General features: G+C 49.7%; 13 protein-coding genes across 13 annotated transcripts; 3 read left to right on the forward strand and 10 right to left on the reverse strand.

Annotated features, from left to right (window-relative positions):
- Positions 1–676: 676 nt before the first annotated feature.
- pkaC (cAMP-dependent protein kinase catalytic subunit pkaC) lies at positions 677–2,197 on the forward strand (the record flags this gene model as incomplete). Its single annotated transcript, XM_002563878.2, has 4 exons — positions 677–1,195; positions 1,260–1,513; positions 1,563–1,937; positions 1,987–2,197. 4 exons carry the CDS (start codon positions 677–679, stop codon positions 2,012–2,014), a joined length of 1,176 nt encoding a protein of 391 aa, XP_002563924.1. The 3' UTR covers positions 2,015–2,197.
- Positions 2,198–2,420: 223 nt separating this feature from the next.
- Positions 2,421–2,837, reverse strand: tim13 (protein translocase subunit TIM13; the record flags this gene model as incomplete). Its single annotated transcript, XM_002563879.1, has 2 exons — positions 2,421–2,660; positions 2,715–2,837. 2 exons carry the CDS (start codon positions 2,835–2,837, stop codon positions 2,421–2,423), a joined length of 363 nt encoding a protein of 120 aa, XP_002563925.1.
- Positions 2,838–3,174: 337 nt separating this feature from the next.
- Positions 3,175–4,523, forward strand: N7525_009825 (legume-like lectin family protein; the record flags this gene model as incomplete). Its single annotated transcript, XM_002563880.2, has 6 exons — positions 3,175–3,304; positions 3,364–3,387; positions 3,490–3,560; positions 3,626–3,707; positions 3,766–4,026; positions 4,080–4,523. Exons 1-6 carry the CDS (start codon positions 3,209–3,211, stop codon positions 4,521–4,523), a joined length of 978 nt encoding a protein of 325 aa, XP_002563926.1. The 5' UTR covers positions 3,175–3,208.
- A 309-nt stretch (positions 4,524–4,832) lies between these two features.
- Positions 4,833–5,822, reverse strand: N7525_009826 (uncharacterized protein; the record flags this gene model as incomplete). Its single annotated transcript, XM_002563881.1, has 1 exon — positions 4,833–5,822. One exon carries the CDS (start codon positions 5,820–5,822, stop codon positions 4,833–4,835), a length of 990 nt encoding a protein of 329 aa, XP_002563927.1.
- Positions 5,823–6,515: 693 nt separating this feature from the next.
- On the reverse strand, positions 6,516–6,818 carry N7525_009827 (uncharacterized protein; the record flags this gene model as incomplete). Its single annotated transcript, XM_061214866.1, has 2 exons — positions 6,516–6,532; positions 6,599–6,818. 2 exons carry the CDS (start codon positions 6,816–6,818, stop codon positions 6,516–6,518), a joined length of 237 nt encoding a protein of 78 aa, XP_061069297.1.
- Positions 6,819–7,214: 396 nt separating this feature from the next.
- N7525_009828 (uncharacterized protein) lies at positions 7,215–7,436 on the reverse strand (the record flags this gene model as incomplete). The annotated part of the gene is made up of 1 exon (XM_061214867.1): positions 7,215–7,436. One exon carries the CDS (start codon positions 7,434–7,436, stop codon positions 7,215–7,217), a length of 222 nt encoding a protein of 73 aa, XP_061069298.1.
- Positions 7,437–8,867: 1,431 nt separating this feature from the next.
- On the reverse strand, positions 8,868–11,547 carry N7525_009829 (Sin1 family protein; the record flags this gene model as incomplete). The annotated part of the gene is made up of 3 exons (XM_061214868.1): positions 8,868–10,920; positions 10,971–11,450; positions 11,525–11,547. The coding sequence occupies 3 exons, from the start codon at positions 11,545–11,547 to the stop codon at positions 8,868–8,870; spliced, it is 2,556 nt and encodes an 851-aa protein (XP_061069299.1).
- Positions 11,548–12,057: 510 nt separating this feature from the next.
- Positions 12,058–13,577, reverse strand: N7525_009830 (uncharacterized protein; the record flags this gene model as incomplete). Its single annotated transcript, XM_002563884.1, has 3 exons — positions 12,058–12,569; positions 12,636–13,325; positions 13,382–13,577. The coding sequence occupies 3 exons, from the start codon at positions 13,575–13,577 to the stop codon at positions 12,058–12,060; spliced, it is 1,398 nt and encodes a 465-aa protein (XP_002563930.1).
- Positions 13,578–13,838: 261 nt separating this feature from the next.
- On the reverse strand, positions 13,839–17,275 carry N7525_009831 (replication factor C subunit 1; the record flags this gene model as incomplete). The annotated part of the gene is made up of 5 exons (XM_061214869.1): positions 13,839–14,431; positions 14,491–16,862; positions 16,920–17,010; positions 17,063–17,087; positions 17,195–17,275. The coding sequence occupies 5 exons, from the start codon at positions 17,273–17,275 to the stop codon at positions 13,839–13,841; spliced, it is 3,162 nt and encodes a 1,053-aa protein (XP_061069300.1).
- Positions 17,276–18,114: 839 nt separating this feature from the next.
- Positions 18,115–18,930, forward strand: N7525_009832 (mitochondrial 54S ribosomal protein uL16m; the record flags this gene model as incomplete). Its single annotated transcript, XM_002563886.1, has 3 exons — positions 18,115–18,172; positions 18,232–18,693; positions 18,758–18,930. 3 exons carry the CDS (start codon positions 18,115–18,117, stop codon positions 18,928–18,930), a joined length of 693 nt encoding a protein of 230 aa, XP_002563932.1.
- Positions 18,931–19,006: 76 nt separating this feature from the next.
- On the reverse strand, positions 19,007–19,569 carry N7525_009833 (uncharacterized protein; the record flags this gene model as incomplete). The annotated part of the gene is made up of 4 exons (XM_002563887.1): positions 19,007–19,089; positions 19,211–19,339; positions 19,402–19,460; positions 19,520–19,569. The coding sequence occupies 4 exons, from the start codon at positions 19,567–19,569 to the stop codon at positions 19,007–19,009; spliced, it is 321 nt and encodes a 106-aa protein (XP_002563933.1).
- A 554-nt stretch (positions 19,570–20,123) lies between these two features.
- On the reverse strand, positions 20,124–21,470 carry N7525_009834 (replication factor C subunit 5; the record flags this gene model as incomplete). Its single annotated transcript, XM_002563888.1, has 6 exons — positions 20,124–20,148; positions 20,201–20,256; positions 20,316–20,414; positions 20,469–20,637; positions 20,701–21,323; positions 21,384–21,470. 6 exons carry the CDS (start codon positions 21,468–21,470, stop codon positions 20,124–20,126), a joined length of 1,059 nt encoding a protein of 352 aa, XP_002563934.1.
- Positions 21,471–21,891: 421 nt separating this feature from the next.
- Positions 21,892–25,159, reverse strand: N7525_009835 (cytochrome c oxidase assembly protein; the record flags this gene model as incomplete). The annotated part of the gene is made up of 8 exons (XM_061214870.1): positions 21,892–21,938; positions 21,991–22,432; positions 22,504–22,573; positions 22,637–22,776; positions 23,384–23,461; positions 23,603–24,784; positions 24,895–25,006; positions 25,086–25,159. 8 exons carry the CDS (start codon positions 25,157–25,159, stop codon positions 21,892–21,894), a joined length of 2,145 nt encoding a protein of 714 aa, XP_061069301.1.
- Positions 25,160–25,713: the final 554 nt, after the last annotated feature.

Consider the following 25,713-nt stretch of genomic DNA (forward strand, 5'->3'; position numbering starts at 1 on the left):
CAGGCATCAATTAATTACATAAGCATATCATCCGGCCACGGGGCCACGGGTATCTCGATTGAGATGGAAAATGGACAGGACATTACATAGTGGACTAGGGGACGGGATGGAATGGACCAAAGAGAAAAATGTCCGAAAACACAGGCTCAAACTCACTTCAGACAGTGAAACAGCATGATCGCATCACTTTGTAACGTCATCGCATCCGGCTTCTCCGCTTCTATGGAGGTTAATAGGGTCATACATTGGACAATGGTGTTCATAGACATTGATAGCCACTTTGAATGATCTCAATTGAGCCTTTAAATTTGATTTGATATATATAGTAGTTTTGGAATGTACCTATGTATGTATAGATAAGTAGGAAGATGAGTGACTTGGCGGGATATTAGGCTTGATGATAATACGAGACCATCAATTCAGATAAAATAGATCCTAATAAAGACCAAAAGACCAAATCAACTTTAATTGAGCAAATAACAGACTTCTAAATCGACATATCAGCTCAATCATAGAGGTGTTCAAGTTGTTCAAGTTGTTAAAGTCCATAATGAAAGATCAATGCGTCATTCTGGCCGCTGCCCCTCCCCACTTAATCCGGACCTCCCATTCCAGCTTTCCTTTCCCCATCCCACCCAAACCCCAATGGCCCCAAAGCCTGTCTAATCTTCTCTCCATGCCGAGTCTAGGTGGTTTACTGAAGAAGAGGCGAACGAAGGATTCGCAAGATCTAGGGAAACCAGATTCTCAGAACCACGACGGTTCAGGCGCATCCATGCAACCCGCTTCACACTCTCCGCCCCAGCACTCGGGTACGGGTACACACGAGAATGCCGCCAGTATCGACAACGTTATACACCAGGAGCAGCAGAAGCAGGAGCGTGTTACAAAGGGGAAGTACTCTCAGGAGGACTTCGAGCTCCAGCGCACCTTGGGAACGGGGAGCTTCGGCCGTGTGCACTTGGTGCAGTCTAACCACAATCATCGCTTTTATGCGATGAAAGTGTTGAAGAAGGCCCAGGTGGTAAAGATGAAGCAAATTGAGCACACAAATGACGAGCGCCGCATGTTAAATCGTGTCCGCCATCCATTCCTCGTTACCTTATGGGGTACCTGGCAGGATTCCCGAAACCTCTATATGGTCATGGACTTTGTGGAGGGGGGTGAATTGTTCAGCCTCCTGCGCAAATCACAAGTGAGTGACCCATGACCACTTCCTTCGGTCTTGCGTGTGAAACAAAGAACTCATTTGTCATTAGCGATTCCCGAACCCGGTAGCCAAATTCTACGCCGCGGAGGTTACCCTAGCGCTGGAGTATTTGCACGCACACCAGATCATATATCGTGACTTGAAGCCAGAAAACCTTCTGTTGGACCGTCATGGCCATCTGAAGATCACAGATTTTGGGTTTGCTAAGGACGTGCCGGACATTACGTGGACACTATGTGGTACCCCCGACTACCTAGCACCCGAGGTTGTCTCCTCCAAGGGATATAACAAATCAGTTGACTGGTAAGCTTGCTTTTAATGCTTCCGGCGAATTGTTCTAACTGTCTGAAAGGTGGTCATTGGGAATCTTAATCTTTGAAATGCTGTGTGGATTCACTCCCTTCTGGGACAGCGGCTCTCCAGTCAAGATCTACGAGAATATCTTGCGGGGCAAAATCAAGTATCCTCCATACTTGCACACCGATGCGGTGGATCTGCTCTCTCAGCTGATCACATCCGACCTCACCAAGCGCCTCGGAAACTTGCACGGTGGCCCCAGTGATGTCAAGAACCATGCCTGGTTCGCCGAGGTCACTTGGGACCGACTAGCTCGTAAAGATATCGACGCGCCATATATCCCGCCCATTCGCGGTGGCCAAGGCGATGCAAGCCAATACGACAAGTATCCGGAGGAAACAGAGCACTATGGCCAGGAAGGAGAGGATCCGTATGTACCTTTTTCCATACCAACCGCACACCTGACTAACCCGTTCCAGATATGGCCACCTTTTCCCCGACTTCTAAGGTGCTTGTATGATTTTATGACGCGACGAAAAGTCCTCTGGGGGAGGGCCGGAACTGATTGACCTCGGGAGGAGTCGTGAAAAACCAGGAGCCATTATATGAAAATCCCATACTTTTCTATATGCACATCATTTTCTTAGCAATTACAATCGAATTTCCTTGTTTTTTTTTTTCTTTCTTCTTCTTTCAATCGCTTGCTCGATATACAAATGGATTCGTCATGAACCCCGTTCTATTCCCAATCTCCAACCACTGGGGCACAAAAAGCCACGCCCATATTATACACGGGCTACCAGGCCGCTTCTATCGTACAGTAGTTCATTCACAGAAGTGTGTGTTTGTGTCTTTTGCTTCTTGCTTCGTCCTTCAATATCCTTGCCTTCTTCTGATTCGAGGAGTGATCGATTTAGCCCATGATGCCGCCGCCGCCCTCGGGCATGCCGGTAGCCATGGAGGCAATGGCAGCAGCATCCTGACCACCGAGACGCTTGGTCTCCACACCGACACGGGTGATGTAGGTCTTGCTTGTGGTGTTCCACATGGCGATGTACTTTTCCATGCAGCTAGACAGGCAGGTGTTCTCCTTGGCTGAGAGCGAGGTACCGGGGGTAGGGACGCAAGCCTTGAAGCAGTGCTTGTTGATTTTCTGGGGTTGTTGTCAGTTCGTTGCCGAATTTGGATATCAAGGGTGGTGACGTACTCCGATCAAGGAGCGGGCGTTGGACATGGCGGCCTCCTGCTGGAGCTGGCGCATGACTGCTGCCTTGATCTCCTCAGAGGTCTGGATGGGAGCGGCGGAGCCGGAACCGAAAAGCGACGACATTATGAGAGAGTGAGATAGTTGGAAAAGGTGCAAATGAGATGGGGTTGGATTGGATTGAATCGAAGAAAGTCGGCGGACTTCAGGATCTGAGGTACAGGGCTGTGGCTGATGTATTAGCTGCGCCACATTCGATGTGGACACCTTAGCATAACAAGTTGTATACTTCACCTCCTTGTCTCCGCGCCTCAAGAACTTCGCCTATTCACTCTTTCTTGTCGCCTTTCCTCGACTTTCTTACGGCTTCACTCTTCTTTTTTACTCGCTGGGTTTTCGGGTCCTGGTGACACCGTACCCCGTCCATCCCACCTCCAGTCTATCTTTGAAACACTCTGGGCTCGCTCCCCTCCATTGAGCCCTAATTCAATTCCACAATGCGTCTTCCGTCTATCTCCTCGCTTCTCTGCTTCGCGGGCCTGGTTGCCTTACCCGTGAATGCCTACGATGACCCGAATATCAAAAGCATCCCCGTATGTGCTCAATGTTGATTCCGTTTCAAGCCGAGGTACTGACTTTGGACGTCTATTAGCTTCGCACCCACAGCCTCTCTCCGGTATGATTGTATCCTGAGTCCAGCTTGTCTGCGACTTCCGAAAACAAGCTGCGCATAGCTCGTGCTCCGAGGAGGAACATCAGTATTGACCGCTATTAACAGCCATACCTCGATTCGGATTTCCAAAGCCGCTGGTTCGACTTCGGAGGAGATACAGTAATCCGCGCTGACAAGTAAGGATATTTCGGGACATTCAAGAATGTCACATGGGCGCCAGTGCTGATTTGCTTGTGTTTAGATACGTCCGCCTCACGGCGGACCGGCCGTCGCAGCAAGGATGGATCGCCTCCCGCGTGCCTCTGACTGCAACCAATTGGCAGGTAAATACACGGCCCCCACGAATCGAAATGCGCCAAAGCTCACGTATATCCCTGCTAGATTGAGCTCGAGTTCGAGATTCACGGCTCCGGCAACTTGCATGGTGATGGATTTGCGCTCTGGCTCACCAAGGAGCGCGCCACGCAGGGCCCTGTTTTCGGTTCGACAGATAAATTTGAGGGTCTCGGTATCTTCTTTGACACCTATAAGAACAACCGCCCCGGTGTTTCGTTCCCTTACGTCATGGCCATGATGGGTGATGGGAAGACCACCTACGACCAGGCGCACGACGGCAAGGCGAACGAGCTGGCCGGTTGCTCTGTGAGTTCATGTTGATTCGCGGATGATTTGGATATGGCTCTAACTGTTCACAGGCTCGTGGTCTCCGCAGCGCCCCCGTTCCCACCAAAGCCCGCCTTACCTACTTCCAGGACAAGTCCCTGTCCCTGGAGCTGCAGTACAAGAGCGAGGACTCATGGACTGAATGTTTCAGTCTTTCCGCCGAGGATTCCAATATCGCCATCCCCTCCGTCGCATACTTGGGTCTCTCTGCCGAAACCGGCGAGCTGAGCGACAACCACGATATCATCTCCCTCAAGGCCGAGAACCTATACTCCCTTAACCGCGGCAATAACAACAAAGGCAAGACCACGGAAGACCGGTCCAAGAGCCGTGGTCGCTCGTCCCCCAGGCCTGTCAAGGAGAAGAGTAGCTGGAGTTGGTTCCTCTTCAAGACTGTACTGTTCTTTGCCGTTATTGTCGGTGGTTACTTTGGATGGACCGTCTACCGGACCAAGGCCCGGTCATCGCGTTTCTAAATTTACCTTGTATGGATATTTGGTAAAACACAGGATTTCAACCTTCCTTCTGTGCGATTCAAGTTGGGTCTCTGGGTTTGCCCAGTTTCTGATTGAAAACGATCTTGCATACATAGCCCCTTTGAAGCTCTTCTTTTTACTTTGATCTACGTTCAGCTCCCACTACAGTTCTCGTTATGTTTTCTGTTCATCCTTGAAATGAATTAAAGTCATGATCATTCAAAACATGCTCTAGTATGCAGCATGATGCTCGGGGTATCAATAGTAGTACAAGTAAACAAGACGCCGCCCAATGTACACTCCATCTCGTCACTTTTGTATTTCTCTCTCCTCGCTCCACATGCGGTCCACAATCTGAAAGACCTCCGTAACACTGCGCATGACAGCATCGTCAATTCCAAGCGCACCATACCGATGCTGGATCTTATCGGGATGCCAGCGAATGCGCTCCGCCTTAAGCGTGCCGAGTAACTCGGCCGGCGCCGGAGCATGACGCATGAACTCTTCAACGGCCTGCGGCCGAACATCAGCCCGCCTCCCAGAGCGAACAGGCCAGAAGATCAGGTTGCGTAGCGGTCTGGGAGCAGGCCCCTCCGCAGCCTTCCCGATAGTCTCCCAGCTCTTCAAATACTCGGCCCAGGGCACACCCCACTCGGTCTTGGCCCTTTTGCGCTCCACTCCTCGCCGCAGACTGTCTTCCATGGCGCGTTCGAACTCCTCCCTCCCCGCCTGCGCATTCCGTTGCGCTTCTTCCTTCCTTTTCTGCTGCCGCTCGGCCCGCAGACGTTCCTGCTCAGCGAGCATGCCCTCGCGAGTTCGCTCCCACATCCGACGACGGACGTAATCCACGTATTCGTCCTCTGTCATCTGCTCCAGTTCGCCCTCCGGGCCCCGTTGTACGTCCGGGACGCGGTAATTGTGGATGGGCTGCCCGTAGACAGATTCCCAGTATGCGGCGCCTTCATCATCGCCAAGTGCATCAAATAGTGATTCTCGGAATGTGTCGGTTGTTGAACCGAAGGGGTTTTGAGCTGTTGGGTCGCTCTGGTCCTCGCGACGGTGTCTTTTGGAGGATTCGCCGTCTCGCGTCCGCGATCTGTGACGGTGCGTCCGTTTTCGGTGAGGGCGACTTCCATCTTTAAAGCGAAATGCCCGGCTGTGGCTTGCGCGGGCGTGATCTTTGTGAGTGGGGTCCGGTTGGTGAGCTTCTCTCCGGTCCTCGGTAGGTTTGGTGGGTTGAGGGTGCTCTGGGGGGTGAGAAGCCCCAGGCCCCTCAGCAGGTGAGGAGTTTGAGTTCATTGTGAATTTTGATTCAGACGGAGCAAGTGTAGTTGGCAGATCTCATTGTTTGTGTTGTTAAGTAGAAGCATTAAGAGAAGTCAAAAAAGTAAATGAGACCTTATCTGGAAACCTCGGAGATAAGATGTCTTAGTCATCTTATCTCCACCACCCCTGCCCCCACCAGGCATCTTCAAGACACATCTGAAAGTGCATCAATTTCAAATCGAGAGGACATTGATATAGACCCAAAAGAAACAGGTCTGAAAGAATAGACCTATGACTATAGATCTGACATAGATCTGAAAAAGACACTAGAAAAAGACACTAGAAAAAGATATCTGAGAAAGATGTGAGAAAGATGTGAGAAAGATGTGAGAAAGATGTGAAAAAGATATCTGAAAAAGACACTTAACGAGACATCTAAAGAGAAATCTGAAAAGGCATTAAAGAATATATATGGGAATATAAGAAATGCAGGTTCAGGACAGAGCTCCCAGAGGATCATGGACTCTTCGTCTTCATCCATGTGTGAGGTGGCAAGTCAATGACCACATATATAGATATTCCTCTCTTTTGTACACCAAATAATGCGTCCTATACTTATGTCAGTGCTGTAAGTGCGCAATAAGGCGTAGCCCTTTCTGCTTAAAGCAACGGGCTGTAACAGAGATGAGTTGGGGATTACTGACATGTATTGTAGTCGCAATTGTGTCATTCTTCGGAAGGAGCTAGGAGAGCTAATAGGACTAAGTTGAATACAATGCGCAAAACCGACAAAGACCAGAATATCTTACGCTTCAGGACCAGTAGACCTTGCCGTGAGATCACTCTCAACTGGTCAGGATGAAGCTCAAGGTCTCGTTCTGGAGGTGTTGGTTGGCGACAAAATGCCTCAAACTTGATGAGCAAAGGTTCTTCGGGAGAAATAGGACCGGGGAGTTGTTGCTTGGTTCCCGTACGTGGTATGTGATTATTGACTGCCTTATAATTGGGGTGTAGCGGGGTCGCGGACATTGTTGGGGTCCTAAGGACACACTAGAGTCGCGAACAATGGTGTCGAATTTTGTCATTAGCGTCTCTCAATTGACAGACACAATGATAACAACCCTAACAGCCCCCGAGTTGGAAAGCCACTAAGCTGCGTCTGCTTTCAGCTTTTGGTACGTCACGGAGACGCCAACTTCGAGCACAATGATCGGCCATTCGCCACGTCCTAGAATAGGTGGCGTAGGAATCCACGGCCCGTCCGCCTGCTTCGAAGAAAACACGCCTGATAGACGTATACTCCCTGACGGAGAGAGCGACGTAGATAGTCCCATACGGTCCAACACCTGACACATTTCGCAATCGATGCGTCCAGTGGCTCTCTGATAAGGCCCTCCTACAAGCTTTATAATCATCGATTGGGTGTCATAACAGTACATCTGCCGGGCAGACTTCGAAGAGAAACTTTTCTGCAATGGCTGGCGAGACATCGGTAAAACGTAGGTATTTCACCACGCCTTCATCTTCCGAAGCTTCTGTAACTGCCAGAATTTTTTCAGTAGCTCTGATCAGACAAGCATCTGTGGACAATTCGGTATGGTGGGAAGCCACAGGATCTTTAGGAATTTCGCGCATGTGGGAAGACATTGTTCCATATCCAAGGATATCTAGAGGTTGGGGGTTGTGAACACAGCACAGGGACTGGGCATCGGTGATGAGGATATGAGGATGAAGATGTACGCAAAGAAAGAGAAAGGGATGCCGGGATGAGGAAGAACCTTGGAAGTGATGAAAATAACATGGACTTGGTAAGGGGCGCGCTTTCTCAAAACTTGCCCTTGACCCATTTTGAGTGAAGACCATGTTTGCTTGGTACATTGGTAGGAACTTCGCCCCAGGGGATCCGCAAAGATAATCCTCTTCTTCAGCCCCGTAGTGTTGCCGATTCTCACCCCGCCGACCACGAGGAAAGTTCGGGGTATCATGGGGGCGATCCGGATTGTCGCATGTATAGTGTCAAAGGTGGGGGTGTGATACCTATGTGAGCAAATGAATTAGAACTGAGGCGAAGAGGTGAAGATTTAGTTGGAGGTTCTTTATCGGCTTTGAGGCTAAGAATGTTAGAGATGGCGATAGATGAGAAACGTACCGGATGAGGGCGCAAAAAAGGCCGTATAGGAATTGCCAAAAGGTTTAGATCGGATTGAAACTTCTTTGACAAATTCGATACGGGAAGTAAAGGTGGCTGAGGAAAGATCGCTGAAAGGAACAGCCATTCAGTCCTAGTTGTTATACTTAGTTTCTACTACAGCATGTGTCATTTATTGTGAAGTATCATGATTTTCTCTAGTCAGTATAGCCGTAGGCATACCAGGACAAATCGTAGCCTCGAGATGACTTCTAATATTTTCCAATAACTGGGTCGATCACTGATCGAATATGTAGATAAGTAGACAGCGGCATTTCAATATGTAGGTTTTATCTGCAATAGCCTTGAAAAGGAAGAAAGTGACATCCAATTAAGGTATTGTAGACTAGGGCTATCACTTACTAGAGATATCAAATGGCGTACTATATATGGAAAAGTCGAGTTGCATATTATACAACTTTCCCGCGACCTAAGTTCTATATTCTGCGCCTAACTCTTTCTATCCTTCTAGCTACAGCACCAAGATAAGTCAAAATACCTAAAAAGTAAGTACGTCTTAAAAGACTACTAAATAGACTACCAAAAAGACCTGATAAAGGACTACCTAGGTACATAACTACCTGCATGAGGTGGGGTATCAACCTTGGTCTGGCTTGAGATAAGGTTATGCCGCCAAGTGGGTCACTATAGTGGGTCATCAAGCACGTGGTATGTACAGGGATTCCAATATGGGTGCTCCGTATACACCTGGGCAGTACCCAGTTTTAGCCACCCGACGTTCTCTAAGAATCCCATACAAGCTTGATTGAATGTTGAATGTTCATTGTTGAATAAGGTAAGAGCTGCAATATGCCTGTACAACGCCATCCCCTAACCCGAAGTCCAAGCCCCCGCCGCGAACGCAATTCCATGCCCGAAAGAGCAGAAAATCAAATACGATAATGTGCCATATTCTTCTTGATCTCATCCACAATCTCCACGGCCTCATTTGTACTCCTTGCCTCAAAGTCATAGCGCTTCTGCTCCGTGGCATCATTGCCGCGCACGATCATCACCCGGAAGCTCTTGGGGTGCCGTCGGCTGACCTTGGATCCGATCACGTCGCTGAAGCTGATCGACCGGGTCTTACCGCCAGACGTCGTTTTGCCTGTGTCACCAGGCACAATATGCATATAATCATTTTCAAAGGTGAGGATCCGATGGTTGGATGCTGTGAAAGACATGGGTTGTTTGCGGAACACGTGGTACCGGCGGTAATATCCGCCTAGATGGTCTTGCTTTTGAGAAGACGAGGGCAACATGCGCTGGGCACCCTTCTTGGCTTCCTTTTTGCTCTTCTTGGAGATTGTCGGGTCGGCGGTATCCACCATTAAAGGCGCATTTGGTGATGAGCTGCCTGGCGAGGTTCCGAGTGCGAGGGGGCCGCCGCCGAAGCGACGACGCACTAGATCAAGTTCTGTGATGCTGCCCAATGCCTCCACTGTGCGGTCAAGTGGTGCAATCGTGTTCGACCCCATCACCTTCAAGAGGTAGTTGCCCTTATCCTGGCCCCATCGTTTGCAAACAGTGTCCAGGATCTCGGCTATATAGCTGTCGGTAGATGTGTTGATGGTCATGACATGTGCGGAAGCCTCCATGTTGATGAAGCGAATCTTCAATGTCTTAGAGACACCAAGACGGGGAGTGGCATGCGAGATAGGTACCACGGGGCGGTCAGCGGGTGTAAGCGTGCTGTGGTTGAGCGCAGACGAGAATGGCTGGCCTAGGATGGGGTTCGCTCGGGCTGGTGTAGTCTGAGGAGTCTTTTTCTGTGCAGCAGGTTGAGTCCCTGGTACTGCAAGGCTTGCCGGCTGATCTGCCTCTTCTGACCCAATGCTTGAACTAAATTGTGGATATAGCCGCTCATTCTCCTCGAACTCCGATTCCGATGCTTCAACCAGTGCGAATTCATCGTACGGCTTACCCCTTGATCGTCCTCGAGACTTGGCAGATTGGTTGTTGTTTGACGTAAAATCTGTCATTGGAAGTGTCCGCCCAAGCGCTGGAAAGTCATATTCCACTTCGCCATCGTCGACCATCCGTAGCGTCCATCGGTTAACGGTCAAATTTTTGCGATCAATTGCTGGACCGCGAGCATCCGCCGAGTATTTCCATAGGGCAAGACCAATAGTCTCGGCAACAGTTACTTGGGCGGGCTGCTCTGCAAGCTTAGACTCGCGTGTAAGTGGCAGATCCAGCGGGTCTTCAGGGTCGCTTGAAAAGGGAACGTAGATCTTCAAATACAACGGGTCCTCTTGACCTCGCCCAGAGAGCACCATGAATTTATCCACTGGATTGCTTGGTGCTCGCTTTCGGGACGTAAGCTGGCTGGTCAATAAGCTGACCGGCTGTATCATGCTGATAGGCCGTGGCGGGGGGAGATCTTGCAATGCAGGAGCCGGAGTGCGATGCTTGCGCGGTGAAGTATTCTGTGGCCCTGTACCGGTGGGCAACTTGTTCATCATAGCCATGGGCGAGGACAGATTCAAACCACCCGCCACGCCTGCCAGCAGCAAGGAGCCAGATCCAGCCGTATTGTCAAAGTCAGAAGAAATTGCAGACCCAACAGACTCAGCACCGGAATCCTCGTCTTCGTCCTCCTCGTGGAGTTCCCCAAGGGCCAGGCTCTCTGCACCTCGACTGCCAGTTCGCTCACGCCGTCTGCGCGAATACTCGACGACCTGATCGCTTGCGGAGAATTGGACTTGACCTTGTTTGTAGCCTCTAACGTCCGTTTCGTTATCCGTCGACAGATCACTGCTAGTAGTAGTATCACGACGGGGGCGTGGTTTTACTTGGCGGTGTTGATTCGCAAGGTTTTGGGTTGATGCAGATGTGATCATCACTTCTGGCCGTTCCTTCTGGTCCCCAGAACGCATTGGAGAAGAGTCGGCTCGGTCACGGCGGATAGGCATCTTGTCGAATTTGATCTGATCAACAGCACTGTTCCTTGTTAGATGGGGAAGTAGAGTACCACACAAAAATCCACCAACCTGCCAACGTTGTCCCCATCGTCGTCGCTGTCATCGCTCAGGTCGCTGCTATCGTCGTCCTCTGCTTCCGCCTGCCTCTGGACTTCTTGTTGCCTTTCCCGTCGAGTTTTCTTCTTTCCGCCGCGTGCGTGATGCCGCCGCGCAGTCATGTCCGTATGGCTCTTGCCGGTCACCATGCCACCATCATCCTCGCCGTCTTCCAGACCGAGGCCTTGCACTTCGTGGCGCTGGGGATTTGCGTTTCGTTCTGCTAGTCTGTAATATTCGGACGACACGTTGGCCGTTGTTGGAATCGGTGGGGAGTAAGTGCGCTTCAGATGGGAGGAGCTGAGTGTGTTGGGATAAGCGGCGGCGGTCGACCAGCCCGCCGCGCGGAAGCCAGGTGTATTCAGGATGGAGTCATTGACGTTGATAAGTCGGTCCCCGATTCCATCTTTGATCGTCGAGAGATATGAGGAGCGTAATTGCCAGATCGTAAAGCTATGCTCGGGTTAGTCCTTGGAGACCTTCCGCGGCGATTTGGGGACCGGACTGCAGTTCCGGACGCGACTTACTCTTCATTGTGAAGAAGAGACATCTTCCCGGCTTCCCCAAGGACATATGTGTGTAGTACCCCAGGAGTGTGCTGCGCAGTAGCGACCGAGGTCTGGATTCACAGCAACTCGAGCCTAAGATCGCATGCTCGGGGGAATAAAGGGACGGATAAAAGCGAATGAGACTAGCTCATACAGGACCAGCCTGGAATAATAGATGAAAAGATAAAGATGTCAAGAACGGAGAGGAAGGAGAGGAAAGGGGAGTTGTATGCCAGAAGCAAGAGAGGGAACTTGCGTTCTCCGCAGATCATTTCCCCGCCAAGGGGGTCACACTCCCAACTTCTCAACTACATCGACGTCTAGTATGTACGACACTTGACGGGTCAATTATTACTCCCTAGATAGCTACGCCCTCAATCTCGAGGATTGTTGGGAATTACTTCGGCCCATGGAATCTATTCTACTACTATGTAATCCCGTAGGTGGCTGATAAGCATTGAGATTCAAACAACCGAACAAGACCAGATCCTCGAATATCCTCGCGATTGTGCCTAGAAAGAAAAGACAACACTCTCTCCAATACCAGTGAGCTTATTGGCTGCCTCCAATGCCTCCTTCCATTGATCCAGACCAAATTCGCCGACAACATAGCATCCGTCCTCTTCGTTCAGGCGAAGATTCCCATGCTCCACCATCTTGATCAGTGCAAGAACATCCTTTCGCTCATGCATCCAGTTCCCTTTCAATGTGATATTGCAACGTGTGACGAAGAGATTTGGAATCTCAAGCTCGTCATAAGCACCCATCAGGCTCACCCGGCCTCCAGGTCTGAGCGACATAATACCGGTTCTGAGATGCAAAGATCCTTGTGCTCCTGGGGGAGAAATGTCGAGGAACGCATCCATCGGACCACACGCGTTGATGTTGCGGACATCCTTTGTACCGTTGCCTGTCCAGGTTATCGTGGTGATCCTTTCGCAAGAACCGTTGTGGGTGTGGGATAGAATCTGATTGAGCTGTACCAGCTTAGCATCATCGTGACAACAGGCTACAACTTTTGCACCTAATACCCAGTTAGCTTAATTTCTTATTATCGGGGGACCTCTTTGGTGGCCAAGAAATATATTACCCATAGCCAAAGCAACCATGCACGCAGCAACGCCGTTTGGATAAGTGGCCGGAGAAATCAAGACCGTTTCGCCGGGCTTCACATCAATGCTAGACAGTCCACCGAACGGCCGGAGGAATGTGGCAAGCGCGCAAAGTTGTGCTGGGGTATATGCGAAGCCCCATTCCCTCGGATGTCCCGTCAACTTAGCCTCGTCCAAAGGATAGCAGTTCTCAAGCGGTGCTCTCATGAATTCGGCATACGAACCGTCCGCAAAGCCGCTGGAGTCTATGACTTCCATTTTTTGGGGGTCAAAGCCATGGTATACAGGATTGCAAAAACGAATCGTCTCCGGGCTATCTCTTCCTTTCATCACTGAGTCAAAGAAGACTAGTTGGCCAATCCTCAAAGCGGTTGCATCGTCACCGACCCGACTCACACGGGCAATTGCGCTTGAGCCGGGAATAAATGGCTGTTCGTGGGGAGATCTTTTAGGGTTGTAAAAGTCAAAGCCAAGTTTGCTGTAAGAGTGGAGCGGCGTTGCGAGGATACGCAGAAGAACACTTCCTGGCAGCATGGACGGGATGGGAATCTCTTCCACTTGGGGTTCACTAAATGGAGCAGGCCTAAGAATGAGAGCATCATGCGTGGTCTCAATTCTCGGAAGAAGCTTTCTGTACTTGATGCTTGGACGCTGGGTCTCCGAAGAATCTGTAGAAAGACAGTTGAGTCTTTAGGTCCATGATGAGCGATAGCACTTGACCTACCCGAGGTGACAGCGTCAGAGTCACCAGATTCAGAGACAGCAGATTCGGAGACAGCAGATTCCGAGACAGCAGATTCCGAGACAGCAGATTCCGAGACAGCAGATTCCGAGACAGCAGATTCCGAGACAGCAGATTCCGAGACAGCAGACTCCGAGACAGCAGATTCCGAGACAGCAGATTCGGAGACAGCACTCATCTTGGCATGCAGGAGCAGGTTTGCGAATAGGAGTGGATATCAAGAGCTGAAATAACAGAGGTGAATGGCCTGAAAACAAAAGAGCTCAGCACACCCAAAGGGACAGCCCCGACGAGAAAACGGTGGGAGAAGAAAAGTCTTAAGACATGTCAGGACTTAAATTGTTGTGTTCAGAGTATCAGATTGGAATGCCCCAACACCATTAAAACGTATGCTTAACAAAAAAAGAAAGGAATAATATGTTACAAAATCGATCATCTCTCAAGCTTTGGCCTTGGTCCTACTCTTACGAGCCTTCTTCGGCTTTTCCTCATCGGCATCAACATCATCATCGGCCTTCTTCGTCTTCTTGCCCTTGGCCGGCGCCTTCTTTTTCTTAGGCAAGCTCACATACTTGTCCTTCTTCAGATCAAGTTCTTCCTCGTCCTCATTCTTCATCTCTTCAACAACTTCTTCTTCATCGGATCCTTCAAGGGCATCTTCAATATCAGGTTTCTCCTTCTTTGCCTGCTTAGGTGCCACGACACTGCTGGCCTTCATGAATGGCATGGGATGCGAACGCGAGTTGTACAGGCGTGTGAAGGTGGCCTTGGTCTGTGTCTCAAGTTTGATCTTAGACTCGTCCATTGGGCCTAGTCCTAGTTCAACCATGGAATCGAAGTCCTCGCGAGTGAGATAGTATTCATCCATGAGATCAATGACCGAGTCAACACAGTCCTTGCCTTCGTCCATCATTCGGCGGATCATCTTCTCCTGGAGCAAGGGCATGTACTGCTGACGGATTTCGTCGCGGTTACCTGTGGTCCGAAGACGCATGTGGCCCTGTATTTCCTTGACGTATCGGGATAGTTTGCCTGGAGAATAAATCAGTCAGGAAGTTTATACAGACGGCTGTGAGATTCTCAAGACATACCTTGTTTGCTGTTGTTGCCCAGCCAACTAGTAAATGCAGGCCGCTCATTGAAGTTACCGTACTGGAAGCTAGCTGGCCGCACAAAGCTGAAAATGGCATGGGTGGGCATAAGACTCCACTGCTGCTGGGTGCCGTGGATCATGCGGTCGACGAGGTCACCATCACTGATACTCGAGGCGGCATTATCCATCAATTCAAGCGACTTCAGTCGCTGTTCCTTGCCTTGATATTTGCCCGCAAGAGCAGGTTTGGTCTTGAGGTAGTTCTCCTGAAGCATCAGGTAGCTGAATTCGTGGTCGTTGAAATAAAGCTCGACCTTGTCATTCAGGGTAGAAGTGGAACTCGGGGAAAACATCTGGGCGCTGAGAATTTTGCTGACAATATCCCAGGGCTTGAGGATGATATTCTTCTCCCACGACTTTGACATTTGCTTGCCTTCGTCATAATTGAGTCCCTTTTGGTCCAGTCTTGCGGTGGAGAGCATGTTGATGACCTGGCGGATATCGGCATGTGTTCCTTCAATGAGGCCATCAAGTACAGGAGGCGGAATCTTAAGGCCCTCTCGGAAACAAATAGTGGACAGTCTTGCCCGAATTTGCTCAGCAGTCGGGCGTCTGAACGGCACGTCATAGGTGATGAAATCGAAAGGTTTCATCTTTTGAATCTTTCGCTCATTGCAGATAAGAATGACTGGAATCTTGGTCTTCTTGACGATGGCTGCGACAGCTCCGACACCTCCACGATCACCAGCAGACATACCATCAACCTCATCCATGATGAGTACGAGCTTTCTCTTTTCACTCTCCACTTGTTTGCCGTGTCCGGCGAAATATCCTTGCAATGATGTTGTATCTAGCACACCCAAGGTAGAGCTCTCAACAAGCTTCTTACTTCTGGTGTCACTAGCGTTGGTTTCCACGACATCGAATCCTTCCAGCTTCGCCACAAGATGGGCTGCTGTAGTTTTGCCGATTCCTGGGGGACCGTGAATAATGACGGCACGATATATCCCCGAGCCGTCTTTACCACCCTTTTTGAAATCGGCTTGGGCACTAGCATGCCAGTTCCGCAGCCAGGTTTGGATCTTTTCCACAGCACCCTTATTACCACAGATCATACTGATCGATGTTGGGGCATATTTGGTTGTCCAAAGATCGCCAGATGATGCAGGCTGTGGGCTTGGTGGGGTCTGAGAAGCGGTGGCAGCGGTCTTGGATGGTTGAGCCATGGCCGTCTTTCGTTTCTGCTCTTCTCGTTTCTTCTCTTCTGCATCAATTTCGGCTGCCATAGCACGGACCTTGCTCTCGTCGGCTTTCAGTTTCTCGGCGTACTTTTCGGCAGCCTTTCCATCACCGCCATTGGCAGGCAATCGTCGAATCAATTCAAACAGACCATCCTCGTTAATGGTCTTGATCTTGTGCTTCGCAATGGTCTCAAGCTTCTTTGGGCCGGCGTCAGCTCCGAGGACCACATAGCTCGTTTTAGAACTAGGAGCCCCCACAACTTTGCCACCATACTTCTTCACCAATTGCGCACCCTCTTCGCGACCGAGGGATTCCAAAACACCGGTGAAAACAAACGACAACCCAGCAAGGCAGTTTTCTTCCCCAACGGGCATCTCCTTAGTCCCAGTCATTGCAGGGTCCCGGCTTTGTTGCGCTCCGAACTTGAATTTCTTTGGTTCTCCCTGAGGAGGTTCTGGTGCGTCAATCGTAGGAATGCTGTCGAAGATATCTTGAAGCTCTTTGCTCTCTGGTTTGTCTTCCTTTTTAGCCTTTTTGGGGGTAGCCTTTTGCCTCTTTGCAGCTGGCGATTCCGCAGCCTTGGCCTTCGGGGCTGCCTTCTTTGTTTCCTTTTTGGGTTCTTGGTAGTCACCATCCTCATCCTCGTCGATGAGAGCTTCCGACTTGCGCTTGCGGCCAGGTCGAGCCTTCGGGGCAGGAATCTTGGGGAGATCTTCCATGACCACATCATCCTCGTCATCGCGTGAAGATTGCTTCTTCTGCGTGCTCTTCGATGCAGCGGCTGGTCTCACCTCAAGCATTTCGAAGTCACTGTCCTCGTCGCTATCATCTCCAGCCACATAAGCATCCTCTCCGTCACCGGCCTTTCCATATTCGGTTGCAAAGATGTCATCGGCTCCCAGTTTTTCATCTTCAAGAACCTTTGTGGATTGCTTTTTTGATCCCCGTGTAGTGGTTCGTCCTTTGTTGGCAGGCTCTTCCACGGTCTTCTTGGGGTTGGGATTTTCGGCAACCACCTTGGCTGTATCGGGCCGAGCTTGCTCAGTCGTTTTAGTAGGTCGAGTCTTCTTCTTACTGGAGGCAAAATATTCGGAGGTTGTAGGTTCTTCTTTAGTTTCTTTGGGCTTCCTGCAAAGAAAGTTCATCAGTCAAATTATACGAGACATTTCAAAGCGATGGACATACAGTTGACTGTTGGATTTCGCTTTGGTAGCAGGTGCTTTGATTGGCGCTACATCTTCTTCTTCGTCGCTGTCAGCCACAACTTTCCTGCTGCCTGTTCTCGCGTTAGACTAGTGGTGCGGTAATATAGATTATGGAGAGCATACGTCTCTTTCTTGTGACGGAGGAGTCCTGCATTGTTGGATTTGAGGTTAGATCATCATCTCTAGCGATTCAAAGGACACCAGGGCACATATAAGTGACCGGGACCTCCGTTCATGAGCAAGGCACCAGCTTACCTCTTTTTTGGCCGCGGGCTTCGCGGCGGCGTCGCTGGAGCCTTGACTCGACTTGCCACCGAAGAAATTCCGGATGTCCATAGTGAGCCTCAATTAGTCGCACTTTGGCATAGAACAGTAAATGGGGACTTGATTGAAGACCAATTGAGCTCTTGCCGCAGCGTTTGGTAGATCGCGAACGACGCGCCACACTCCTGGGGAGACGTGACTGGCTGACGTAAGGCAGCACTTTCTTCCCCTTTGGGACTAGCGTGTATTAGCAAGGCATAGCTGCCTACCTGGGCACCTGGGCAGATCTACCTACTACTAGTATGAAGAATTTACAAAACTCAGGATAGCATGGGCTGTGCATAGCACCTCTAGGGTTGGAGGAGCCTAGCACATCTATAAGATTCTGAGTAAGGGCAAGAGAATTACCAGCCAGTCATACTACATCTGTATGTACGACCTAGGTACATATAGTGTAAAATTATTCAGTCACACAGAGCGCAGGGGTACTTCTCACTTCACCAGGGTTCTATTTGAATATACTGTGACAAGAAACTTGGAATAGTCGGCCACTTATGCGGCCGTAGACTGGTGGTCTTCTCAGGTAGTCTTCTCCGATAGTCTTTTTAGACGTCTGGTTATATAGATATTTTCTCCCTGCTTGATTTGTCGGTTAGACAGCAAAAGAGGGTCAGAAAGTGCTTAATTGTGAAACGTACTTTTCTAAATCGCATGTTTAACCTTCCAAATGATAGTTAGCTAACTATATGGACTGAGATGGACGCCTAATTTACAGGGCATCAACACGTAAGCAGGCGCCATGTCACGTGTAATGCAGATTCCCACTTTGGGATTAGCGTAAATCATCGAAAAGTGCCGGAGTAACGAAGCCTTCCGCAACATTGGTATATCTCGCCGCCTCCCCCCTCACAATGGGTCCACAGATCAAGATGTTTGCTGGACCACTCTCCGCCTGCACGCGGCCAACTTGTACGAGCCATTCAATTCACAGGAAATCCACTCGGCCGGAGACTAATAGTGCGATATAGTGTCGGGACCGCTGGCCACCTTTTCTCTATCACGATGCTTCTCTACCACCCCCCGCGCCCTTGATTGGCTGACCCCGAAATTCCAAGAAAAATCCAAATCCCCCAAGGGTCGCCCTCATGTCGCTACCGGCGGATCCACCCGAGGAACAACAGTCGTGTGGGGGGACTTCGGTCTGCGCATGAAAGACCATGACCGCCGCATGCCCGCGTCAGCGCTGAAGATCGCCGAAGAGACTATCAAGCGGCGGCTACGAGGAATGAACTATAAGCTGTACAAGCGTGTCAGCGCCAACATTGGTGTCTACACCAAGGGTAACGAGCAGCGTATGGGTAAGGGTAAGGGTAAGTTCGACTACTGGACTGTCCGACTGCCCGTGAGCCGAATCGTCTTTGAATTGAAGGGAGATGTCCACGAGAAGGTTGCCCGTGAGGCTTTCAGATTGGCGGGCCACAAATTGCCAGGTAGGTCATGCATTTTCTCCGTGTGCTATTCTGGGTACGAAAAATGCTAATTCTTATCCATTAGGTCTCTGGGAATTCGTCAACAAGAATGACCCGCCTGTTGTCGGCATCACGAAGCTTGGAAACGGCGTCACTCTCGACTCCCTTAAGCGGGCACGCAGAAACCCGCCCCTTGGTACCAACAATCTCGCTTCACCTCCGAAGAGCGCCTCCTCCAGCTCCGACCCTACCCAATAAACTGTCGTTTCCCGCATGATACCGTTTCCTTTTTATTCTCATCGGTCATGTCCTTTGCTTTTGTCGCCTTCGCCGGCTAAGCCCCGACGCCAGACCCAGGTCCATACCCCTGCTGTCTACGGGCCTTGGTCATGGCATCGTCCTCGTAACGTTTCGTGTCTTTTGTACATTATCATCAGCTGTTTGCGTCTCTTTAGGAGCCATCGAGTCACGGGTTCCTCCGATGGATCTTCTGTCTTGATACTAGGAGTTTAGACAAGGAAATATATTCAGCATTTACCTTCTTCACGAGAGTCAGCAACAGCTCCCATGCCCAGCTTTTGTGCCTGGAAATCCTCGTCGTTGCCCGATGCTGGGCTATGTTTCCCTAGTCCAGGGCTCACTTCGCTTGTAGTGTGCTTATCGCCGCCTTGGGTGAGGTCAGCCAGTTCTATAATGCACCCAAAGTTATCTCTTAAGGAAGCGACACACCTCCCAATTGTCCAGTCTGCTTTGGTGGAGTTTTAGTGAATTCCCGGATAGACTCATATCTACACCTCGTGTATTAGCGAATGGCAATTGCAAGAGGTGGCCTTGATTCAGTCCATACTGAGTGCTCTCTCCGCCGGGTTCCATATCAACAAGTCTGGGGTCGGACATTTTGCTGCTGTTCATGTGCAATAAAGGTATAATGCTGAAAAGATGATAGACGGTATTATGAAAACATGGCAGAGATTCCTGATCAAAAGATAAAAGCTATTCTGATGTTCCCAGTGGGTGATCCAGTTTATGGATGACGGGGATGTGATGACGTATGTGAAGAGGACAACCTTGCTCTACAACTCGAGATTCCAAGGTTAATATCATTATGCCAAATATGTTCTGCTCAGAATCGACTCCTGCTACAATGTGGACACGGGTCCACTGCTAAAGTGCATATGTAGCTGCGATTTTCAGAGATTGATGTATGCAAATATCTTTCCACTACCTTAGAGATAGTACACAATGACAAGTGATATAACGCCAGAATCCTTCTAGGCAAATGCCTTTTTGCGCCCGTGAAAAGTGAAAATAAATCAGATACCTGGGGATTTTGCAAAAGTATGATTCTGCTTAATAGCAGGCCATAACTTCCTAGATCCCATGCTCACTGAAAACCGCCTAGTGTACAAATCGTCATTCATCCATTGTCTTGGTTTGTTGGTAGTGAGTAATTAAAAGTCCATGCCCATCAGGTAACTAATCTGTCATTAATTATATGTCTCCGTTAAACCATACAGGGATAGCATACCTTTCGTAGATGCGCATGAACTTAGCCACGAAGGCTTCGAGATGGAAAATTACTTTCTGTATGGAAGTTTCATCAGCATTTGGATTGATGGCAATGGTAATCGCCAATGACTTACACTTCCCAGCTTGATGCGGTGCTCATAGAAGGCAGACCACTTGATAACGTCTGGCTTCAGTGCATCATCGACTCGTGCAACGAGCTTGAATGTCAATGTCTAGCACCAACAGTTAGTACCTGGAGAATGTTCATTGCAAAGGTAGATGCATACCTTCAAAATGGTTGTTGGTGGGATGCAATGGGTCAAAAGATCATAAAGACGTGCGCGGACATGCAACAGCCGAGCCGGTGATCGTTCAGCCAGGATTTCATCAGCTGTTAGGGTAACAAGGGCCTCCCAGTCCGGAGGCGGGATGGGGGTCTTGTCCGTAACTTTTTCACTATATTTCCAAAAACGTAAGCCTATCAAACCCAGGCCAATGAAAATCGGGGTGGGAACTCACTTTTGCGCATAAATCGATTCAAACATGAGCAGCGCACGACGCAGGTTGCGTCCACTCTCCTTTGCGATCCTCTTGTTAAGTACCTCAGACTCTGTCCATCCCTCCTTTTTCCCTGCAAGATGGAGTGCAGAGCAAATGTCGCTTTCAGTAGGCGCTGCAACCCTAACCAGCAGGGTTCGAGACCGAATCGGTGCAATGATGTTGGAGGTGCTGTTGGCCAGGAGAATCAATCGCAGATTGGGACTGTATTTCTCCATGGTACGTCTGAGAGCTGCCTGTGCATCTCGTGTGAGGTGATCAGCTTCGTTGATCACAACGACCTTGAACCGCTGCTTCGCGCTGAGATCCACCTGTTGCGTCTGCGCAACCTCTTTAAGCAATTCCTGGACAACTACTCGGTCATATGTTCCGACGTCTGCAGGGGTAATCTCAAGATGGTACACCGACGAGACAATGTTGAATTCTAGCTTTCGGTTGCTCGTTGTTTGGAAGACTCTGGCGTCGATCTTGATCTTCTCGACACCGGGGCCGTACAGTTCTTTTAGTGTCGCAATGACCCGTGTCTTTTTACCAGCGCCGGAAGGTCCGTAAACTAGTAAATGGGGAAAATCTCCGCTGTGCGCCTATGAAGTGCACCTTGTGTCAAAATGATGTTCATGTTCCGCAGGGTCAGGGCTTCTTACCAGAGAGCGTAGGCGATCAGAGAGCTCTGGGTGATACGAGAGAGCATCTAGGGTGCGTGGCCGCAGCTTGTCCACAAGGAGAGCCATTTTGAAAACTCCGTAGAACTGTTGTGAGGATTCAGGAATCGAGATGGTTTTTCGACAGAGGATGCGGACTGGAGAACGCGTCCAGACACGCGCCTAATTAATCACTGGTCCGTGCACGATCCCACTATATCCATGGATGCAGCAAAGAGTCTCGAAGCACTTATTTCAACGTAGACTTGTACAATTACACATGGATAAACTCAAGAATATATACAGTTAGATATTTTCTAGGCATTTGGTAGCCTTCTGCCAAACTCCGATATGTATAGTACATGCAAAATTTGCTTCGAGAGATGAGATGAGTACGAAAAAGCAGACCCAAGACCACACACATGTTCTATGTTCACTGTTGAATGTCCAATCCTATGCAAACTCACACAATTGAAATACAGTACCCAATGCGCCCTTGGTAATGAGCCACTTATGATGCGATTGGCGTTAGAACGCCATTGTCATCATATTTCGCTTCTGCTCTTGATTAGATGGGGCCAGGAAAGCAACGTGTAGACAGAAAACTTACTGAAGAAGGTATATGACAGGGTAATAGTATCAATGCCCTTCATATTAGGATCGGTAGCAAAGTCAGGATCAATGAAGAAGAAAACAGGCATATCGACAGACTCTCCCGCATTGAGCTTCTGCTCCTCAAAGCAGAAGCATTGAATCTTGCTAAAATACGGCGCAACCTGACCTGGCGTGACACTGTATGTTGCGACTCCGATAATATCATTCGGACCCTTATTGGTTGCCGTATAGAATGCCAGCGCCGTCTCACCGGGTAGCACTCGGACCTCGCGCTGCTGGGGAGTGAACTTCCAAGGGAGAACATCCGACACTGAGCCGTTGAATGTGATGCGTAGACGGCGAGAATCTGTTACTGGTGTCACACGTGCAGAGGTATCACCGTCGCCGGTTCGGTGGGTGAGAATGGGCTGACCGCCCCAACCGGTCTGTTGGCAGATCTGCAATCAATCGGGATCAGATTGAGATTCTGTATAGGATGTACTCTGGATCGAGCGAGAGCTTGTCATACCATTTTGTAGAGAGGGACAGATCCATATGCAAGGGCAACCGTCCCAAGGATCATACTGATGGTATAATACCTGACCGGGGGCTCTGTTAGTACATGCGTTCCCTCCAATAATACGGGTTCAATGCCAGCTCACATTGTAGAGGTATTGCGTTTTTGCGATTCTGGGGTATTAAAAGGCGCTGCAGATGAATTGCGTTGTTCATGGAGCAGGAAATTCCTCGAGAAATACCTCCGCTCTGCCTCGAAGACGCTCTTTCTGAGACAGACTGATCGCTGGGGGATCGTCCCCGTCAGCACAGAGCGCCCCAGTGAGGGGAGTAATCTTGAAAACATGGTTCTATGAACTTCAATGGGATTGGATGCTGAGTCGCATGAGATCAAGCGTATCCCCAGCACGTGATAACTCCCGTGATTCGGCGGCTTATCGATAAGCCCTAGGCCTCGGGGTCACGTTACATCTAAACGGCGATCAACATTGAGACGATGATATTGAATGTGGGTATCTCTAATCAAATCTTGATTTGGGATCATGATTGTCCCCAAACTGGAAGTCTCAACCGTATCCTTCCGGCTGTCTAGGCTGCGGAGTTGGCATGACCAGCGGTTAATTTACCGATATAGAAACAGAGACCATGACACTGTTGGTATGAACATGATACTACTCGCCTTGTGCATCGTACATAATGTACTAGGTATAACTACGCTTAGGGCATTCCATGCATATATATAGATAAGAGTGCAAAGTTCATAAAAATAATACAGGGTAATGGCACCCAGAAATAATAATAACTAATACAACCATTTGATGCCTCGAGACATCTCAGTGAAAGGAAGTCTAATTCAATACACTCGATGTGATGCGACCAAAAACTCCTCTTACCATGCTAGGTCTTTCCCGGAGGCAAGTGATAAGAATAGCAGCGCTAACGGCAAATGCGATGCGCTCTCGGTATTGATACTGGCAATCATCAACACGCGTCAGCATCTCGTGATTGTTTTGGAACCTGCCACAGACTGGTTTGGGGACATTGAGAAGGGAGAGGAGGGGATGTGGGTGTAACCCTGTTGTGAACAGAGGATGCGAGGGTCCGATACATACCTTTTTATCATACAACCGTGGCAAAACCGTGGCGGCAGCCCGGGGTGCCACAAATAGCGCCAACTCCTGCCTTTTCCGCGTCTTTTCAACCAATATACTCCAGCCACACATGAGACATCCCGCACCGACACATAGCCCAGAGTCCCACATCATCGGAGTGACCGTCTTCGCATCAAAAATCTTGGGGCCAAGTCGCGTCCGGGCCAGGCAGACGCTGTAGTAAAATAAGCTCACAAAGGATGCGAGGAAGGCAGATGATTGTGCGGCATCAGAAAGGGCCCGACGGAGGGCAGTTGCAGATTTCATTCTGCGCAGGCGGAAAACAATCTGTAGGGGTATATAGGTTGCACAGGCAAATTTGAAGGTTTTGGCAAATCGATACAATGCGTGTTTCTCACAACTGGGGCCACAACCCATGTGAACCATTTCGCAAGGGATCGGGGCCACTTTTGCTGGGTCTCCCCACACCTCTGGCCAGTTGTAGTCTTTGCACATCGACTGGAGAAGAGGTGCCTGGCCTGTATCCTTTCCGTAAACGAAGACTCCTCGTCGAACACGGCGCAGGGCCTCAATTAAACGTGAATCGACCTGAGCAGCTTCCCCGATCCACTTCTCGTAGGCTCTGGGTAGTCTTTCAGGGAGATAAAACCATGCCCACATGACTACAGCCGCACTCATGGCAAAGACACCTGCATCAACGAAGCCAGGGACAAGGGATTCGATAGTCGTCCAGCGATTCTGGGCCTGGCGGCGACGGGACCAGCGACCCCATGCAACACACGCAACCGCATCTATGGCTCTTGTGACCATGTAGATGGTGAGGTCCATTGTCCTCCCTGCTAACTCCGGACGGTGATGTTCCAGCGGATTGGCCATAGCCTGACCAGGGTCTTGCCCCTGATATGTGGAGTCCCGCATAGTTCCGACATCTTCTATTGGCAGACAGATGCGGTTTTTGTTGAGCAGTTGAAAACTGAACCATCCAGATAGGAAAGTGATGACGAGTCTAATTAAGCGGTCGAGCCTTTGTGAGATCTGAACTTCACGTCTGGAGAGCCTTGCTGTGATTAATGCAGACAGACGATACAATCCTATTGGTAGTAGGGCTGAACCACCAACTAGGGAAGCACAAGCTGTTGGGAAACTGTTCAGACGCAAAGGACCAGTCAAGACTTTAGCTAGCTATTCAAATGGAGGTCAGCTATAGCACTTCAATTATGCGATAGGCTTAGGCTTAGGGTTACATAGTAAGTCGCGATAACAGCTCCATACTATGTAATGCCACGGCATACCTCTTGAAGTTTCTGTTGCGCAGTCCAGTCCTTACTGCGCAGTCGACGCACATAAGATACCAACTTCGGGGTGACGGAAGATAGGTACCCGAGCGCATAGGCGCGAAGAAGGCTACAGTCACAATCAGCAAGGGCACTTCAGATCACACAGTTGCACCAAGCCACAAGGGTAGTAGATCGCATGGACTCACGGCTTGAATACCCGGATGTTGTCCCTTCCATGGCGTCTCCGGAGTGCAGGTTCCATGCTGCCGGAAACTCTCATGTCATGATCCGTCGGGAGGTGTCAACATCACAGTTCCCCGAACTAATCGGCGACGAGAGGTCAGCCAACTGTAAACTCTGATGGGATTCACAAGAATCTCCTCACCAATCAGAAAATCAGGAGGCGTAAGAGCTCAGTAGGTTTTATTTGTGAGTGACCTACAATTGCACCTCCTGAAAATTGGGTAGTATTCTCCGGCAGAGGGAAATTGACACTTGCACAATCGTTTTTGGAGTATGGACCAACCGTGGATCCTGTGTAATAATGGCCTAGTAGAGACTTGGCGGTTGTACCTCGGTCCCTGCCCAGGTAGAGAACGCCCCGCAAACAAGATCCAAAGTCGGGGCCGAGGGAACCGGTAAGCGAAGACAGTGGACGATCATCCGAAGCAATGGATCTTTCGGAGCAGAATTGTCGGGATTGCGGGGCTGAACAAGGCGAATGATTTAATTTAAGCCCCCATAATAAGAGGACGATCTCAGGAGAACAATCCAAAACAAGGAGATGAACCGCACTGACCCAGCTATGTTTTTCCCTGCGAAATAAGAATGATA

Source organism: Penicillium rubens (genome assembly GCF_028828025.1).
Source record: "Penicillium rubens strain IBT 27055 chromosome Unknown utg000003l_segment0_segment0, whole genome shotgun sequence".
NCBI lineage: Eukaryota > Fungi > Ascomycota > Eurotiomycetes > Eurotiales > Aspergillaceae > Penicillium > Penicillium rubens.